The 19,104-nt window shown below is 46.4% G+C and overlaps 1 protein-coding gene across 5 annotated transcripts; it reads right to left on the bottom strand.

Moving 5' to 3' along the window:
• Positions 1–6,139: 6,139 nt before the first annotated feature.
• Positions 6,140–16,041, bottom strand: LOC147006318 (uncharacterized). Of its 5 annotated transcripts, XM_085869069.1 has the most exons (3): positions 14,870–15,471; positions 14,554–14,683; positions 6,140–8,169 (listed from the first exon to the last, which is right to left on the bottom strand). In XM_085869069.1, the coding sequence occupies exon 3, from the start codon at positions 8,159–8,161 to the stop codon at positions 6,797–6,799; it is 1,365 nt and encodes a 454-aa protein (XP_085725195.1). In that variant the 5' UTR covers positions 8,162–8,169; positions 14,554–14,683; positions 14,870–15,471; the 3' UTR covers positions 6,140–6,796. The 5 variants fall into 5 exon arrangements, with proteins under 5 accessions (XP_085725195.1, XP_085725197.1, XP_085725196.1 ...); XM_085869071.1 differs by lacking the exons at positions 14,554–14,683; positions 14,870–15,471 and adding an exon at positions 15,808–16,041; XM_085869070.1 differs by lacking the exons at positions 14,554–14,683; positions 14,870–15,471 and adding an exon at positions 15,861–16,009.
• Between the last annotated feature and the right edge of the window lie 3,063 nt (positions 16,042–19,104).

Consider the following 19,104-nt stretch of genomic DNA (forward strand, 5'->3'; position numbering starts at 1 on the left):
AGGAGTTATATGTGGGTCATTATCACATAACTGACAGAATCAGGAGGTGGTGACATTAGAAAATTCTTTGAACAAGATTAAAATTTTCAGGTCCGAATGTGCCAATTGTGACGTAGTTTCAGGTGTATTTGATGAAAGCAGCGCTGAATTACCTCTCGTGTCGCCGGTTTTTCACCGCAATTTCAGTGCTTTATGTCCGTCGAGTCATTCCCGTGACGGAAATGAAAGGGCTTGTATATCCGACAATGATGTTTTCAAGAGACGTCAAAGATGCCAAGAATATTCTATCTCCATCATGTTTATTGAGAAACATGAGAAAAAAAGGAAACGGAAGGCTCGTAGAGCCTTGCCACGAGTACACGATGCCCGGCCAGCATGGAGCGAACATCTTTGCGCGGGGGCAAAGGAGCATTAGTTATGGGAAGGGTTTAGCGTTAGATAGACCGGCCTCATGGAGGCATGAGCAGTCCTCCATGAGGCCCGGTAACATCAGTTGGGAGAAATTTAGTGTAGAATTTACAATGGATTGGAGACATGAACAGACATGGAACGTGTGGTGGGGACGTAGATTAGTTACGTAGAATTCAATGGAACGTGCATTAGAATAAGGGATGACGGGGAATACGAGCTTGTTAGGGGAACGTAGTTCGTAGAGCGTCAGTGTGGTGTGAAAAAAACAAAAAACCAAGAAAGAAACATGATGAGTGAACGTGGGTCAGCGGGCCCGAGTGTGAATGGAGTGAATGTGGAATGCATGGTGCGAACGAATGATTGGGGCGAGGATTGAATCCCACCCAAGGGAACCCGGGGTTCGTGTAATAATAGTTAGTAGGTTAGTTAAATGAACCAAAAGGATGTCGTTTGGTTGTTGGTGTTGAACGAAGGCACAAAACCTTTTTGTAGGGTGCACGAGACGATTGACCGGCTGTGAGCGTGGCTGATGAAATATGCGCAATGAGTAGACGGCACTCCAGGCACCGAAGTAGTCGGCCAGAGTAGGCCATGGGTCTAAGCGACCGAGTTAGTCTAATGGGCATGGGTACCCACGGGAAAGGGACCCGGAGCGCCAAAATGCCACGTGGGCATCGATGCGGAAATGCCAGGAAGGGCATTCCCCACGTTCATAAGGAGTAGGTAGGCTTGGAGACAGCCTCAGCGACCCGGGGGTGCCGAAGATCGAGTTTGGCAAGTGGGTAGACCTGCCAGTGGAGCCACGCTGCCCAGCCACGAAATTGTACGAGAGCACGGGAGAAAATTTGCGGGCCAGGCCAAAATAAATAACGAACATCAACACAGGCGATGGGAATCGTGGTTGCTGGAACCAATAGTTTCAAGAGACAGGCGTGTTGAAATGCCCCGGGGATAGATTAACGTTTAATAAATGCTACGATAGATAAGAAACGTGTACCCCTTCGCACCATCCATCCCTTCGCTGTTCGTAGGCCGCTGGACTCATCTTGAAAATGTTGAAACCTGTGGGAGCTATTCTGAGGCTGCATTGGGCCTCGAGACAGATTCACTTGTCTCCTCCTCAATTCTTTCAAAATGGATCTTAGGGATTGGGAATAGACAGTTTGGACAGGTTCGTCGAGCAAAAACGACAAGGGGGTTTGGGACACACATAATTATTTTTCTTTAAAACAAAAAAAGTCAAAATGTAGTTGTTTTTTTGTGACAACCGAATTGGGTGGGTATGGACAAGGACAGGCATAGGCAATAGGTTGGGGGGAGACTGTAGGGAAGGACCGAGCCCGTCTTCGGACCGGCCAACGCCACCACACTCCCTCCACAACCTCATGAGACCACACCGAGGCCGGGCAGCTTCATGTGCCGACCTGTTGTTGTATCACACCTTACCTGGTCTGCATTTGCCATGCCTTTATCTGCCCTTTGCCTTGACTCCGTTTGCCATACCTTTATTTGCCTTGCCCTGTCACTCACCTTTACCATGTGCGCCAGGACCATCTTTGTGACAGTATTTGCAAGGACTGCTCTGCAGGCAGCCGCGTTACCGGGGACTGCATTTGCGCAGCCCAGACATCTATCTCCTTGTTGTATAAAGGCAAGTTCAAATGGACTGTGAGATGGCGTGTGGCCTGCCGTGAAAGGCTGAGTTTCCTCCATCAGCCAGGAACAGGAAAAATAAATAAAACCAACAAACAAAGGACCATTGAGGGCCCTGAAGACGCCTGATCATTGATTCCTGCTGCAGCACTCATCCCCGAATGTTGCCTTTATTGTTCTCTCCTAAAGTCACAGAACCTGGGCCATGGGTAATGTAAATATGAGAAATGTATATCGTTCTTATCCACCTATTTGTTTGTTTAGTTCTGGCTATGTAGCTCAGTTGTCCGAATGAGTCTGTTCGTTTAGTTATGCAACGCACTGGGTTATTAATTTTGGGACATGTATTCAAAATGTCGCACTCAGGGATCCGGAGGTAAAATGTACTGGGGGAACCTACACCTGTATGCCACACGAATGTTAACGACTCGGGTCGAGTCTAGCAAAAGGGAGGGGGGGGTTGCGGTTCCCGGAACCGCATGCATACAACAGATAGATGTCCCGAGACAGTTATGCCATTAATATAAGTGTCGATAAACCCCTTGCTTTTGTTAAGTGGGAAGACAAGGGAGTGCGTTGCGATGGTCTAATAGTTCGGTTATTAAATAATTTCCCCCTTTTATTTCATCCCCACTCTTTTTTTCCCCTCCATTTCATTTCTGAGGTAAATCTGCCTGCTTGCTCCTCGTCTCGTCTACCACAGCGTGCAGCAAACCCACGGTACCCTGGGCCTGCTTGCCCCTCGTCTCGTCAACCATAGCCGTGCATCAACGTCTACCCAAAACCAGACATGTGCGGAGTCACGTACGCTTTGGCACCTAGGTGGGCGGGTTGTGCCGGCGTCTGCCCGAAGCCCGGCCCAGGCTGGCGGGCCACGTGGGGGGTCGGAGCCAGTCGGAACGCCCGACTCAGGCGATGACATTGGATTTGGCATGCCCCCTCCCACGAGCTCCGGGCTCGATAAAACACGGAGAATCCTCCGTGTAAGTGTGGAATTGACAAGCGTTGTGTTCAGTGTGGGTGTTCTTCACGCGGGGTGTTCCTGCTTCTTGACTCCGCCCACGTCTCGCCTCGACGAATCGCCTCCTGCCTGCTCCTGCCTACTACTCCACCCCCGCATTCTGGACTCCGCCCTTCTCCACTCAAGCTCCTCCTTCGGAACACGATCTCCACACGTGTGGCTGTGGCCAGAACAACGCGAATATTGTCGGGTACCGCACCATGGAGCATCCCTCCCCCGAAACGCCCAGGTACCGAATGCTATAACCTCAACTCCCCTCCATCCCTGGCTGCAAAAGTCCTTCACATTTGGGTTTCTTTTTCTGTATGTGTGTCTGAGTGTGCTGGCGCCTGTCTTTCAAGTCAGCCTGTCAAAGATCCTTATTGTTGTTACTGTTAATAACCTCGCGTCAAGTCTGCACTGTGTCTGCTTTAGTAAGTTGCTTGTATTATTGTCACACGCCACTCTTCTTTCCCTGCGTTACATACCCAATAAACCTTTGTTGTGCCAAATGCTTTTCCTCGCTTGCTGTAAATAAATAATCATCATTAGAAATGTTCCCAGCTCGCCTTTGTCTTCTATCTCATTGGTCCAGCATGGTTCGAATCTAAGTTTAGCCGGGTCTTTCTTCCCAACGATCCGTTCCAACTTCAGCCGGAACGTCCTTGGCAGTGCCGCTCGGCTGCATCCGATCCGGAAAGGTGATCCGATCCGGGAGAGTGATCCGGTTCGGACAAGGCGTACCGAGGGCGTAGTTCCCCGGTGGATAAACGGCGTGGTTAATTACGTAACCCAATTCTAGACGGGAGGACCCCAGGTCACACGATTGAGTTATTGGCGTCTACGGTGGGTTAAGCGACCCACCGCGTCACGGAATTATCCCTGAGCGACGGCCTCCAATTCCGGGGAGTCTGGTGGGAATTGACATAGCTTCCCCACCTAGTGGTCTTCTCACCTGACCCCGCCGGCCCGCGACAATATAAAACCTTCTTCTCCAGAATGGCTGGACAGATCAAGAGAAAACTTCACATAAATGTTCCCCAAGCATGCATGCACCAAGTGAAGGAATAATTGATGTCACATGGGTTGGCATCCACATTGGATTTAAAGAATATTAAATAATGTTTTCTCTGGAACCGCTGAATCAATTGATGTAAAACTTCATGGGGAAAACACGTTTTAAATTCTAGTAGTGATGGGGAATACATGTTTTAAGTTTCAACCTGATTGGATGTCTGGTCTGGCAGCCAGAATTATTAATTTTAGCCGCATCTCGCGAAGCGAACGCTGGCTCGAAGAGAGCTCCGCGTTGTTGGTGTTGTTCTCCTTCTGGTGAAGACAAAACCTTTAAGACTCGGCTCTTTTATATACAGGATCCGGATCTCCTTAAATACTAAACACCTGTACACATCCTCGCATTGAGGGTGCCTTTTGAGAGTGTCGATCATGAACTTTCAAATATATTCGGACATTTGCTTTAAAGTTTCGAAAAGTTCACGTTACTATTTAAAGATTATTCCATTTAATGCATTGTAATTTCGTAAATACACGATTTTCTCGTCATGCCTCCATGACGGTTCTCGCTATTGGCTCCATCAAGGCACGTGATGAAATATCTGAAGTTGCTGTTGTTATTGTTGTTGTGATGAAAATGTGGATGTTTAGACTTTCTGGAATGAATCTTTCATGCAAAACAATACTTATATTCTTCTTCTGGTGAAGACAAAACCTTTAGGACGCGGCTCTTGGACACATTTGTCCTTGTGTTGATATGGGGTTGTTATTATCTTGCCAAAACGAAGTTTTTTTTTGTCTGTAATCACGTATAAAAAATTCTGCAGAGCACAGTTAGCATCGGAAATTTTTGTAACTTCGCATATCAGAGGCCTATAGAGGTCCCTTTGAGTGCACAAAATTTTGAAGGTCAAGGTCACTTTGGCGCAAATCAGGGGAGTCGACGAAACCCTTATTTTTTGAGTAATTTTGATCGGATCGTCTTCAAACTTCATGGGAATATAGTTCATGGTCTGGCGCTCAGCTGATTAATTTTGGTGGCGATTGGCCTTGACCTTCATGGTTCGCGCCTCAGGTCAAACATATTTGACCCCAAGGTCAAATTTTCAAGTTTTAGGAACCATATCGTGTAGTACCTCAAATTGAACACCTCGATGAGTGCTTTCTCGATATGTCAAGCTTGAGACATTATGACGTCATTTGGTGACGTTGTGAGGCAAAAGCATATTTTTCATGGTTACTCTGTCGAACGATTCTCATCGGAATCTCTCGTAGGCAGATATTCCTCAAGGAGTCGCTCCTGGTGGATAGCAGCTCTGTTCACCTCAGTGTGACCTTGAAGAAGTCACACGTGGTCACCTTTTGGCAAGATACGGGTCACCCTGCGGGTGACATTGGTTTATATTTTATGTTAATCAGCCTTACTTGGCTATTCCTGGATGGGTTTGAGGGTAGAGGAGTAACAGCTGAAATGCGAATCATATCCAGGTTCCTTCTGATGACTTCATCTTTTATTTTTGCTTGTTTGAGTTCCTTCTGAGTACTCCAATGCAGGACTGTATCTGTTTGGTCTTCCATTTGATTTGAATTTATTTCAATCCCATTCTAAATTCAATTTAATAATTAATAATAAAAAAACACTTCAAGGGTCAGGGTCAGGTGTCCGATCAAAGTGGGGTTGCATCAAAGCGGGACTTCTTGGAACCCGGTCATCACTGCCAGCAGTTATAAAGTGGCAGTTCCAATGATGTCTCTTATTCATTCTGTAATACACCAGTACACAAACGTCACACAAAATACACCACATAAAACATGTTCTGGCGAGGGTCTGCAATCGCTGATTGCTCTTTTTCTTGTTTATCAATGTGTTTTTTAGATAAATAAACACAGCCTCCTGTATTCACGAGGTTCCTTGAGTTTTTCCCTCGATGTGAGAGCATTTTCTCCTTTGCAACTACAGTATGTTTCTGCAATTCATCTCCAAAGATACACCTGTGTATGAGTGGTGTAACTTGGTAAAATAAATAATGGGAAAGTTATCAAAGATGAAGGCTGAAACGATTGGGAAAAACAAACGATTTAATGGTTCACACCACCTGTACACCTGATCATAAGGACGTGCAAATAATAAACCCTGACAAGTGATGTGAAGAACTTCTGACAAGAGGAAGAACAAACACAGATATGGGATTAAAGATATCCCAAAGTTTGAAACAAAATAGGATTCCAGTTCAAGTTTAACATCTATATGTATAATAGGCAATGTGTGTGTGTGCGTGTGTATGTGTATGTGTAAAAAGATGTATAACGTGATTGTGTTGGTATGATTGTGTGTTTGAGTGTATTTGTCTGATTGTTTGAGTGTATTCATGTGGTTGTGTGTATGTGTGTGTGTGTGTGTACGTGTTTGTATCCACCTCCATTTTGGGAAAGGGTCATGTTTGTTCGAGCAAGTGATGAAGTTTTCTTGTTCTCAGAGTTTTGTTACGATGGATATTATCAGGATCGTCACTGAACCCCAGGCAGTCTCCAACCGTAGTTAGTTTGTGGTAATATTCATTCCCAGGGATGGTTTTTTAAATCTCAGTGAGGTTCTTCTTCATCACTCCAGTTGCTGTCGCAATCACTGACACAATGTCGACACTCTTCAACTTCCAGGTTATTTTGACTTCATTTTCCAGATCCAGGTATTTGGTTATTTCCCTGATAACACGGTATTCACACGGAGATCGCTGGGTCCTCGCACCTCTGTTGTATCTTCGTGTGTATTTTTTGATGACGAGATAAAGTTGATGAAGAAACAAATGCCATGTTACAAACAGAACACTTGTGGGGTTTATCCCCGGAATGTATTTGTTCATGTTTATGTAAATTCGATGATTGATTAAACGCCTTGTTACACACAGAACACTTGTGGGGTTTATCCCCAGAATGTATTCGTTCATGTTGATGTAAATTTGATGATTGATTAAACGCCTTGTTACACACAGTACACTTGTAGGGTTTACACCCCGTATGTATTAGTTCATGGTTATGTAAAGTTGATGAAGAAAAAAATGCTTTGCTACAAACAGAACACTTGTAGGGTTTATCCCCGGAATGTGTTTTTTGATGATAATTTAAACCTGATGACGAATAAAAGGCCTTCGAGCACATAGAACACTTGTGGGGTTTATCCCCGGAATGTATTCGTTCATGTTGATGTAAATGTGATGATTGATTAAACGCCTTGTTACACACAGAACACATGTAGGGTTTACACCCCGAATGTATTCGTTCATGTTTATGTAAATGTGATGATTGATTAAACGCCTTGTTACACACAGAACACTTGTAGGGTTTACACCCCGAATGTATTCGTTCATGTTTATGCAAAGTTGATGATCGATTAAACGCCTTGTTACAAACAGAACACTTGTAGGGTTTACACCCCGAATGTATTCGTTCATGTAAACTTGATGATTGATTAAATGCCTTGTTACACACAGAACACTTGTAGGGTTTACACCCCGTATGTATTCGTTCATGGTTATGTAAAGTTGATGAAGAAAAAAATGTTTTGCTGCAAGCAGAACACTTGTGGGGTCTATCCCCGGAATGTGTATTTTGATGATAATTTAAACCTGATGGCAAACAAAAGGCCTTCGAGCACACAGAACACTTGTGGGGTTTATCCCCCAAATGTATTCGTTCATGGTTATGTAAAGCTGATGAATCACCAAACACCTTGTTACACACAGAACACTGGTAGGGCTTTGCCCCGATATGTATATTTTGATGTTGATGTAAATTTGATGAAGTAGTAAAAGCCTTGTTACACACGGGACATTTGAAGCGTTTCTCCCCAGTATGCAATATTGTATGGTGATGTAAATTTGATGAAGTAGTAAACGCCTCGTTACACACGGAACAATTGCAGAGTTTCTCGTTTCCTTGGATGTGCTTGATCACCTTCAAACAACTTTTGTGGTTGTTGAAAGAGACGCTGCTTGATTTGTCATTGTCCTGACAAGAAGGTATTTTCTGATTGAAATAACCCTCTTCATCAAACTGGGTAGAGTTGGTAAAAGAAACGATTTTCATTTCTTTATCTGCAAAGACAATGAAACACAAAACTAACTGGAAAGCATCTGAAAATACATCATCAGAACTCCTCCCCACCCCACACCCGTAGACCCCATTTGACCCCGGTTTTTAATGTCTTGTACAAACTTTAGTAAATCCTGGGAGATTAAGGTTTTGTTCAAGTTGCATTGAAATTGTATGTGTCGTTTCGGAGCAGAAAGCAAATAGGAGGTTCCGTCGATATCGATTTTTTCGATACTGATATTCCAGTGGGGTCAGACTGGTATATTGTTGTGGGCCGGGGTTCGGTGGCGATAAACGACCACTAGGGGAGCAGTAGGATCGTCTCCACCGAACACCCTGGAATTTAGGTCGTGACTTTCGGATAAGTCCGAAAGGTCATGGGTCCATTCGCAGACCGTGGTCGCCAATATTTTGACTGCGTGGGGTGGGGTTTATTTGTCTATTCCAATTTACCTAAGTACCCACCCCGTCTAACTACCGGGGAAGCCACACCCTTGGCCGGCTTTGTCCGAACCGAGTCGCTGTTACCGACTCAGATCCGGCGTAACCGAGCGGGAATTACCAAAGCCGCGCCGGCCAAAATAACAATTTGCGGCACAATCAGCCTCTCAAAATCTCAAATCGGCCTATAACTCAAACCCAAACCATGCCAATGAGAGAAAGCACAGAAAACGAGCTGGTACATTTAACAAGAGGGTTTATTTTACAAATAATAATCAGGGAGGGAGACACAGAAGAGGGTTAAACCGACTAAAATGCAATCTGCAATAAGCAAGGCACTTATGCAGTTCTACTCATAAGACTGGCCACAGACAGACACACACACCCAAAAAGAAATGGCGCCAACCGGCCTTTAATCGGACCCTCCAGCCGCGAAGGATAGGCAAGCTGGGGGTTCGAGTTTGGTTGGGTACCTGGCCGTCTCGTGTGGCTTTACCGACCCGCACCTGTGGAGTTCGGAATGCGTGGAAGGGAACGGGGATCCCCAGCTCGAGCGCTCCAACAAAACCCACCACGGTGGGACTCGAACCCACAAACCAGAATCCAACGAGCACAGCCAGGATCCTACGAACGACCCGGCCAGCCATGAACGATGACCGACGACCAGGAGAGCCCAGCAGACCAGAAGCAAGGAACGACCTCCAAGGAACCAAGGAACCCCCCACTCGGATACAGCTCGCGATCCTTCTTATCCCTCCCCCGTGCAGGGTGGAGGGATCCGCTCTCGGGTAACTCGCCTCTGGATTGGACGGGGAATTTTTGGGTGACGTGGTGGCCAGCCGCAATTGCAGGAGGGGCGTATCGGCGTCTCGGTGCTCCTCCCCCGAGAGAGGCCCTGTTGTCTTCCCCAGTGTCGACAGGGGAGACATTCTTCTTTGATGGGGCGGAGTCAGAGCTCCGAGGCGAGGGGGCTCCGCCCACGTCCGAAGTCAGAAACACGTGCGTTATGGCGCCGCCATGGTGTGAAGTGGAAGTTGGGCGGGTGAAGTGCTTGTTCGTCCGCAGAGTGGGAGGAGGAGTGAAGTGAGGGTTTTGTTGGTATTGGTAGATTTAAAGATGTAAAAAACTGACTATAAAAGAAACGCGCAGCACACACGTGAAAACAAAGGGGAGGATTCTAACTATCCACATATACTTAACAAGGTAACTGAACTCTGGGACTGCTGACTGTCTGTGTGCAAAAGGCTTCCAAATTCGTAACACTATCCCCCTCCCCCTTTTTATACACTCGGCCCGAGTCATCAATCCTCGTGTGCCATGCAGGTGTAGGTTTTTGTCCCCCCTCCTACATTTTACCTACGGATCCCTGAGTGCGACATTTGAATGCATGTCCCAAAATAAATAACCTAGTGCGCTACGTAACTAAACTAACAGACTCACTCAGACAACTTAAATAATATTGCCAGCGCTGACACAAACAAACAGGTGGGTTTTAAAGATGATATACATTTCCTACTATTTACACAAGCCATGGCCCAGGACCCCTCCACCCCCTGTTTCTGTGATCTGTGGGAAAAAGGCACAGCAAAGTCAATCATTTTGCAGGTCAAATGCAGTCCCCGTGGTGTGGCTGCCTGCAGGGCAGTCCTTGCAAAACTTGAGGAGATGGTCCTGGTGCACATGGTGGAGATGGTTGACACGGGGGAAATGCAAACAAGCGCTCGGCAGGCATGGAGTCAAGGCAAAGGTAGGCAAACAAGGCATGGCAATGCGAATGCGAACCAGCAGATGCAGCACAAACAGGCCAGCATATGAAGCTGGCCGGCCTCTGGTCTAGTCCGTGAGGTTCTGAAGGGAGTGCGGTGGATGTCGTCCGCTCTGAAAACGGGCTCGGACCTACCCCACTGTCTCCCCCCAACCTATCGCCTTTGCCTGTCTTTGTCCATACCCACTCTCTCAGTTTGCTACAAGAAAACAACAACGAAATTTCGACTTTTTTATTTATATTAATTTTATTATTATTATTTTTTTATAATCACGTGTCCCGAACCCCCTTTATCGTCTTTGTCCGGCTAACCTGTCATACACTGTCTATCCCCAACCCCAAAGATCCCCCTTGAGGGGACATGAGGAGGAGACAACTGAGTCTGTCTCGAGGCCCAATGCAAATGTAGCCTCAGAATAACCTCCAAATATTTCATCAATTTCCCATGGTGGGTCCAGCGGTCTACGGGCAGCGAAGGGATGGATGGTGAGAAGGGGTCCAAGTTTCCTACCTATCCTAGCATTTATTGAACGTTAATCTATCCCGGGGGCTTTTCAATACGCTTGTCTCTTTAAACAATTGGTTCCAGAAACCATGATTCCCGTCGCCTGTGTTGGTGTTCGTTATTAATTTGGGCCTGGCACGCAAATTTTCTCTCGTGCCCTTGCACAATTTCGTGGCTGGGCAGCGTGGCTCAAATGTCAGGGATTCCCATCTGCGGAACTCAAACTACGGCACCCCCGGGCAGCTGAGGCTGTATCCGAGCCTACCTACTCCGTATGAACGCGGGGAGTGCCCTTCCTGGCTCCTCCCCCGTATATGCCCATGTGGCATTTCTGGTGCTCCGGGTCCCATTCCGAGGGTCGCCCGTGCCCATTTCACTATCCCGGTCGCTTGGACCCATGGCCAACTATGGCCAACTTCTCCGTGCCCGGGGTGCCCTCTACTCAGTACTCACCTTTCCACAGCAACGCTCCCAGCTGGTCAAAGGACTCCTGCACCCTTCAAAGAGGTATCGTGCCTTCTTCCAACACCAACAATAAAGTATAAAGCGACCTCCTTTTGGAAAATTTCACGAACCCACGAACTGACATTACACTGACCCCGGGTTCCCTTGGGTGGAATTCACACCTCCCCCAATCATACATTCGCATCATGCATTCCACATTCACTCCATTCGCACCATGCACCCGCTCGACCTCGCACGGCCTTACTGGACTCACCTCGTCACGGCCTGCCGCAAGGGAGCCTCCCGTCTCCCCTTGTCTCCCCGAGAACATCCTTCGAGGGCCATGCAAAATTGTTGACCACATATATCGAACTCACCTAGTGCGATGGCTGGAACTGTTTCTCTTTGGCGAGGCGTTTGGTGTCAGGTGGTAGTGATGATGATGCTACTCGCAGCTGGTTTTGCAGGTTTGGGTCAGTACAGTCAGTCTTGAGCGGAACCGAGTCCTTGCAAGAGTCAGTTTTGAAAAGAACTGCTCACAGCTGTAGGTCATCCCAAACAGTGATGCAAACTTCAGTGCATGTCTCCTCAGAATGGGGAAATCCTCAGCACGTACGTACAGTTTGTAGAACTCGAGCAAAGGGAGGTTGTTGTACCGAGCTTTGAGCTCGTCATTGCTTTGCATCTCAATGATTTCGTGTTGTTGGTTGTCAGGCACATCAGCCGGTTCCACATTAAACAGCGTGGCAAATATGTTCAGTTCCCTTTGTTTACTTTTCATGTCCTGGAACCTCTCTCCAAATGCCTGGAGGAGTTTTTCACACTCAGCAGCACTTTCAAAACATTAAAATAAAAATATAAAAATAAAAATAAGCAATTCATAATTTTTATGCAAGTTCCAAAAATACGCAATGATCCAATGGTCCAATACGTATTCACAAATTAAATACACATCATTGACACACGGTAATTTTTCAAAGTATTCCGACACAGGGCCTCCCTCCAACCCCCCCATGATGAGAACGGTTCTTTTACTTCCAAATACAACTTGTATTGACTTGGCAACAAAACATCGGGCGAGTCACAAACTCCGGACTGGATATTTAGATTATGAGCGACTTTTATCCGGAATCTCTTTTCCCATGCCCACATTAAAATAACTAGTACGTGCCCGTACGTGTGTGGCCGTATGTGCAAAAAAATAAAAACTTTCAAACCACACAAGATTGCAAGAAACAACAACCACACAGGCCGTTCCTTCGCTCTCGCGTGGCCTTACGTTAAAAAAATAAAATAAACCAATGTCACCCGCAGGGTGACCCGTATCTTGCCAAAAGGTGACCACGTGTGACTTCTTTAAGGTCACACTAAGGTGAACAGAGCTGCTATCCACCAGGAGCAACTCCTTGACGAATATCTGGCCTACGAGAGATTCCGATGAGAATCGTTCTACAGAGTAACCATGAAAAATATGTGTTTGCCTCATAACGTCACCAAATGACGTCAAAATGTCTCAAGCTTGACATATCAAGAAAGCACTCATCGAGGTGTTCAATTTGAGGTTCTACACGATATGGTTCCTAAAACTTGAAAATTTTACCTTGGGGTCAAATATGTTTGACCTCAGGCGCTAACCATGAAAGTCAAGGCCAATCGCCACCAAAAACTAATCAGCTGAGCGCCAGACAATAAACTACATTCCCATAAAGTTTGGAGACGATAAGATTAAAATTACTCAAAAAATAAGGGTTTCGTCAACTCCCCTGATTTGCGAAACAAAGTGACCTTGACCTTTGACCTTAAAAAATTTATGCGCTGAAAGGGACCTCTATAGGCCTCTGATATGCGAAGTTACAAAAATTTCCAATGATAACTGTGCTCTGCAGAGTGATTTATACGTGATTACAGACCAAAAATAAAAAATAAAACATATCAAGGTCAAGGCCAATCGCCATCAAAAATTAATCAGCTGAGCGCCAGACCATGAACTATATTCCCATGAAGTTTGAAGACGATCTGATCAAAATTACTCAAACAATAAGGGTTTCGTCGACTCCCCTGATTTGCGACAAAGTGACCTTGACCTTTGACCTTGACCTTCAAAATTTTGTGCGCTGAAAGGGACCTCTGTAGGCCTCTGATATGCGAAGTTACAAAAATTTCCAATGATAACTGTGCTCTGCAGAATTTTTTATACGTAATTACAGACAAGCAAACAAACAAACAAACAAAAAAAAACATACAAGCTGACTAACATATCTTGCAAAAACTTCGTTTTGGCAAGATAAAAATAAACTTTCAAACAACCACACAGTCCATTCCTTCGCTCTCGTAAACGACGACTGGATTGGGGCATTGTGTTTATCTATAAATGCGCAAAATAAATCGAGAAATTATTAGAATACAGTGTCATCACTATCCGGAAGTGGTGCGTGCCCGTACGGAATGTTCACATGCATTCCACGAATTATCGCTTGTCTTGAAGTAACAACTGCTGTGATACTTACACACACAGAGTTAATTAAAATCCAAATTAAAATCAAGTTTACCTCCCTGTCTTTGCGAGACATGACATTCGCTGCCATTGACCATTGCCACCCCGACGCCACGGTAAATAAGGTGCCCTTCCCCCATCGGCCACGCCTACGCAGCAACGTGTCTTGTCATTGGTTTGGTAAATAAATGGCCATAACTTGGGAACCGCTTGTCCGATTAATATCAAACCTTGAAAAGGCACATCCTCAGGTCCCCAGCAATATATCTGGTGAGTTTCAATTAGATCGGATCAGTGGTTGTCGAGAAACAGCAGTCACAGACACACAGACACACACACACACAGACACACACACACACGCACACACACACACACACACACACACACACAGACATACGCACACACAGACACACACACACACACACGCACACACACACACAGACACACATACACACAGACACACACACAGACAGACACACACACACACACACACACACACACACACACAAAGACACACACACAGACACACACACATCGCATAAACACAGACACACATATACACACACACAGACACACTAATACACACACAGACACACACACGCACACACACACACACAGACACACACACACACAGATTGCTGGAATTACAGATAGATGAATTGCTTCGCGGATCGGATCAAACGGTCTCGCGAGCCGTATCCGGCCCGGAGGGCGGAGGTTCCCCACCCCTGACTTACGGTGTTAAAAACATTCCCGGATCCGGATTCGGATCAGATCTTCACCAAAATCGAATCGGTTCGTCCTTGTCACACACCGAACCTGTTCACCAAACTCCGTCCGAATCCGTCCACAACTTCTTAACATATCCTGTTCACAGATAAACAAACATGGATGAAAACATAACGTCCGTCCAACCTGGGGGGTGGAGGGAACAACGATGTGTGACGAGGAGGGAGGAGCACGGGTTTCCCCGACACGGTGATGACGTCATACCGCCGGTGATATCCCGTCCCGAACTCAACAACCCCCCCTCCCGGATCCCTCTCTACTAACCGGGCCGACTTTGCTGATCCTGACAGTCGAGGAATTGTGCTGCGGTCAGTAACGTGTCCATGATGTACATCGCGGGTTATTCAAATGGAGGATCCCGGATCTCAGGGGTTCCCCGTGTCCCCCTCCACTCCATCACAGCTCCCTCCAAGGACCGATTTCCTTTGATCTGCGATGGACTCGCTTCCTGAGCCTCGACCTCCCCAAACGAAATGGGTACTCGCTCATCCCTCCCCTCCTCGAGTGCGGAATGGGGCCGAAACCCCGTTATTCGGTCTCAGGGAAACGAACCTCCCAACATTCCGTTCTCTCGTCCCCATTCCCCTCCTGTGAGGGTTCGTCACGATCAGGGGCCACACAGAGGAAGGTGAAGCACAAAACTTTACCAGATGAGGTTCCGCAAAATGGCGGAAGAGGTGAGTGTGACGAGGATCACGTCGTGCCAAAACAGCGGGCGAGTCACAAAATGCGGACTGGATGTTTGGATTCGGAGCGACTTTTATCTCTTTTCCCAGGCGAACATTAAAACAATTAATGAATTCAACTGAACGAGAAAACTCGTCTGGGCTGAGTTATAACACCACAACGGCAAAAGGGAGAAAAAGTACCCGTTCCACAAAACTCCCATCACACCCCTCCCCCAAACCCCCAATCACCACACACACCCCTCCCCCAGACCCCCAATCATCCCACACACCCCTCCCCCAGACCCCCAATCATCCCACACACCCCTCCCCCAGACTCCCAATCATCCCACACACCCCTCCCCAAGACCCCCATCACCCCACACACCCCTCCCCAAGACCCCCCATCACCCCACCCCTCCCCAGACCCACATCACATCCCTCCCCAGACCCCCAATCACCCCACACACCCCTCCCCCAGACCCAACATCACCCCACACACCCCTCCCCCGCATCACAACTCCCACCCCCACGAACCTCCATTAAAACTTTTTCCTTCCAATTAAAGAAAGTCCTCCCTGTCCATTCACCTTCAGCTTGATGAATTATCCACCTCCTTCCTTTATCTGTGACTGGTTCAGGGTGACTCTCCTGTTGAAAGGACGTTTGGACCCTTATCCACTTAAAAACAACTTCCACCTTAAAAACAAGGACAAATGTGTCCAAGTAAAAACAACTTCCACCTTAAAAACAAGGACAAATGTGTCCAAGAGCCGCGTCCTAAAGGTTTTGTCTTCACCAGAAGAACAGAAAGAGGAAGAAGAAGAAAAAGAAGCTTCCGATATTTCGTCACGTGCCATGATTGAGCCAATAGCGACACCCGTCATGGACGATTGTCGTTGAGACGAGAAAATAGTGTATTTTCGAAATTACAACACATTAAATGGAATAATCTTTAAATAGTAACGTGAACTTTTCAAAATTTTAAAGCAAATGTCCGAATATATTTAAAAGTTTATGATAGACGCTCTCAAAAGGCACCGTCTATGTGAGGATGTGTACAGGTGTTTAGTATTTAAGGAGATCCGGATCCTGTAAATAAAAGAGCCGAGTCTTAAAGGTTTTCTCTTCACAAGAAGAACAACAAGAAGAAGAACAACGCCGAGCTCCTTTGGAGCCGCGTCTCGCTTTGCGAGACGCTAAAAACAACACAATAAGAGCCAAACACGTTGAGATCTCCATCCAAGCTCATCGAGCACCAGATCAACTGTGAAAATGTTGAACAACTGGTAACTTCAAATATAAACGGTCGATGACCAGGAGACAAAAAACGAACCAGCTCTCTTTCAGTCCACAAAGAAAGCTTCTCTGTCGGGTCACGTGGGGAGAGGATTCATGACGTTTGAAACACATTGATGAGAAAATGTTTTTACCTGTGACTTGTTGCTGTTGTTGGGTTTTTGGTGGTGGAATTGTGGTCGATATTTGGAATGTGCACCCATTGATCAGAGAGCTGCCGGACCGCACCCACATCTGTCCCTTGACAACAACTACATCGGTATCTTGACAACAACCACATCTGTCCCTTGACAACATCCACATCTGTCCCTTGACAACAACCACATCTGGCCCTTGACAACCACATCTGTCCCTTGACAACAACCACATCTGTCCCTTGACAACACCCACATCTGTCCCTTGACAACAACCACATCTGTCCCTTGACAACCACATCTGTCCCTTGACAACAACCACATCTGTCCCTTGACAACACCCACATCTGTCCCTTGACAACAACCACATCTGTCCCTTGACAACAACCACATCTGTCCCTTGACAACACCCACATCTGTCCCTTGACAACACCCACATCTGTCCCTTGACAACCACATCTGTCCCTTGACAACACCCACATCTGTCCCTTGACAACAACCACATCTGTCCCTTGACAACCACATCTGTCCCTTGACAACAACCACATCTGTCCCTTGACAACACCCACATCTGTCCCTTGACAATAACCACATCTGTCCCTTGACAACACCCACATCTGTCCCTTGAAAACACCCACATCTGTCCCTTGACAACAACCACATCTGTCCCTTGACAACACCCACATCTGTCCCTTGACAACAACCACATCTGTCCCTTGACAACCACATCTGTCCCTTGACAACAACCACATCTGTCCCTTGACAACACCCACATCTGTCCCTTGACAACAACCACATCTGTCCCTTGACAACAACCACATCTGTCCCTTGACAACACCCACATCTGTCCCTTGACAACACCCACATCTGTCCCTTGACAACCACATCTGTCCCTTGACAACACCCACATCTGTCCCTTGACAACAACCACATCTGTCCCTTGACAACCACATCTGTCCCTTGACAACAACCACATCTGTCCCTTGACAACCACATCTGTCCCTTGACAACAACCACATCTGTCCCTTGACAACACCCACATCTGTCCCTTGACAACACCCACATCTGTCCCTTGACAACACCCACATCTGTCCCTTGACAACACCCACACTGTCAAACATCTCATCTTCTCCCCTGTTCTCAATCAATCCTCAAACCATGCAATGCAAAAACAGTGATCATGTTCCTCTGCTGCCATGTCCTGCTTACATGTTATAACTGGCATTCATTCTTGAAACAATTCAATTCATTTCACATAATTCCACGGACAATTTTGGTTTCCAAACCAATCCCTTTCCGGGCCATTGAGTCTCTCTCGCTCGTTCTAATCCAATAAAGCATGTCCCAATTTCCATCCAAACTGAACCCTTGGGACAGTGAGCATCCAGGCACCTTACCCTCAGTGGAGGAGCACCGGAGTTGCCACCAGCTGCTCTGACACCCCTATATTTCCGCAGGGTGTTCAAGGTCTGCCAAAAACCCTCTTCTGGTGAAACTGCCAAAATCAAGATCCTGCTCAAGATCAAAGATCCACTGCTCAAAATCAAGATCCAGTGCTCACCTTCACTCTTCTTTTTTCCCCTCTGGAACAAACACACACACTCTGTTCAATCCCACTCCTCCCTCCAGATCTTCAAAACAGCCGTTCACCACAATCTTTGATGTTCCCCCATCCAAAACCTTCATCTTTTGTACCCCCGTTAATCCACCCCAAACCCAACTCTTTCAAATTCCCTGCTTTCCTTCCTGAAAGTCTATTCCCCATGTGTTCACAGTATCACCATTTCTCACGTATGACATACCAGGGCTTCATTGTGGTCGGTAATTACCGATTATAATCTTTGTGGTCGATTATAATCGCACTAATATCAATGATACGGAACACATGAGTGTGATTGTATGTGTATATTTGTGTGTGTGTGTGTGTGTGTGTGTGTGTGTGTGTGTGTGTGTGTGTGTGTGTGTGTGTGTGTGTGTGTGTGTGTGTGTGTGTGTGTGTGTGTGTGTGTGTGTGTGTGTGTGTGTGTGTCTCTGTGTGTCTATCCACCTCCATTTTGGTGAAGGGTCATGTTTGTTTGAGGAAGTTATGAAGTTTTCTTGTTCTCAGAGTTTTGTTCTGATGGATATTTTCAGGATCGTCACTGAACCCCAGGCAGTCTTCAACTGTAGTTATTTTGAAGTAATATTCATTCCCAGTGATATTTTGGAAGACCTAACAGAGGTTCTTCTTCATCACTCCATTTGCTGCAGCGATCACTGACACAATGTCGACACTCTTCAACTTTCAGGTTATTTTGACTTAATTTTCCAGATCCCGGTATTTGGTTATTTCCCTGATAACACGGGATTCACACCGAAGTCGCTGGGTCCTCACACCTCTGTTGTATCTTCGTGTGTATTT

Source organism: Eptatretus burgeri, unplaced genomic scaffold, assembly GCF_056783735.1.
Source record: "Eptatretus burgeri isolate ZD-2024b unplaced genomic scaffold, Ebu_testis_v1 Ebu_testis_scaffold_3190, whole genome shotgun sequence".
Classification (NCBI taxonomy): Eukaryota; Metazoa; Chordata; class Myxini; order Myxiniformes; family Myxinidae; genus Eptatretus; species Eptatretus burgeri.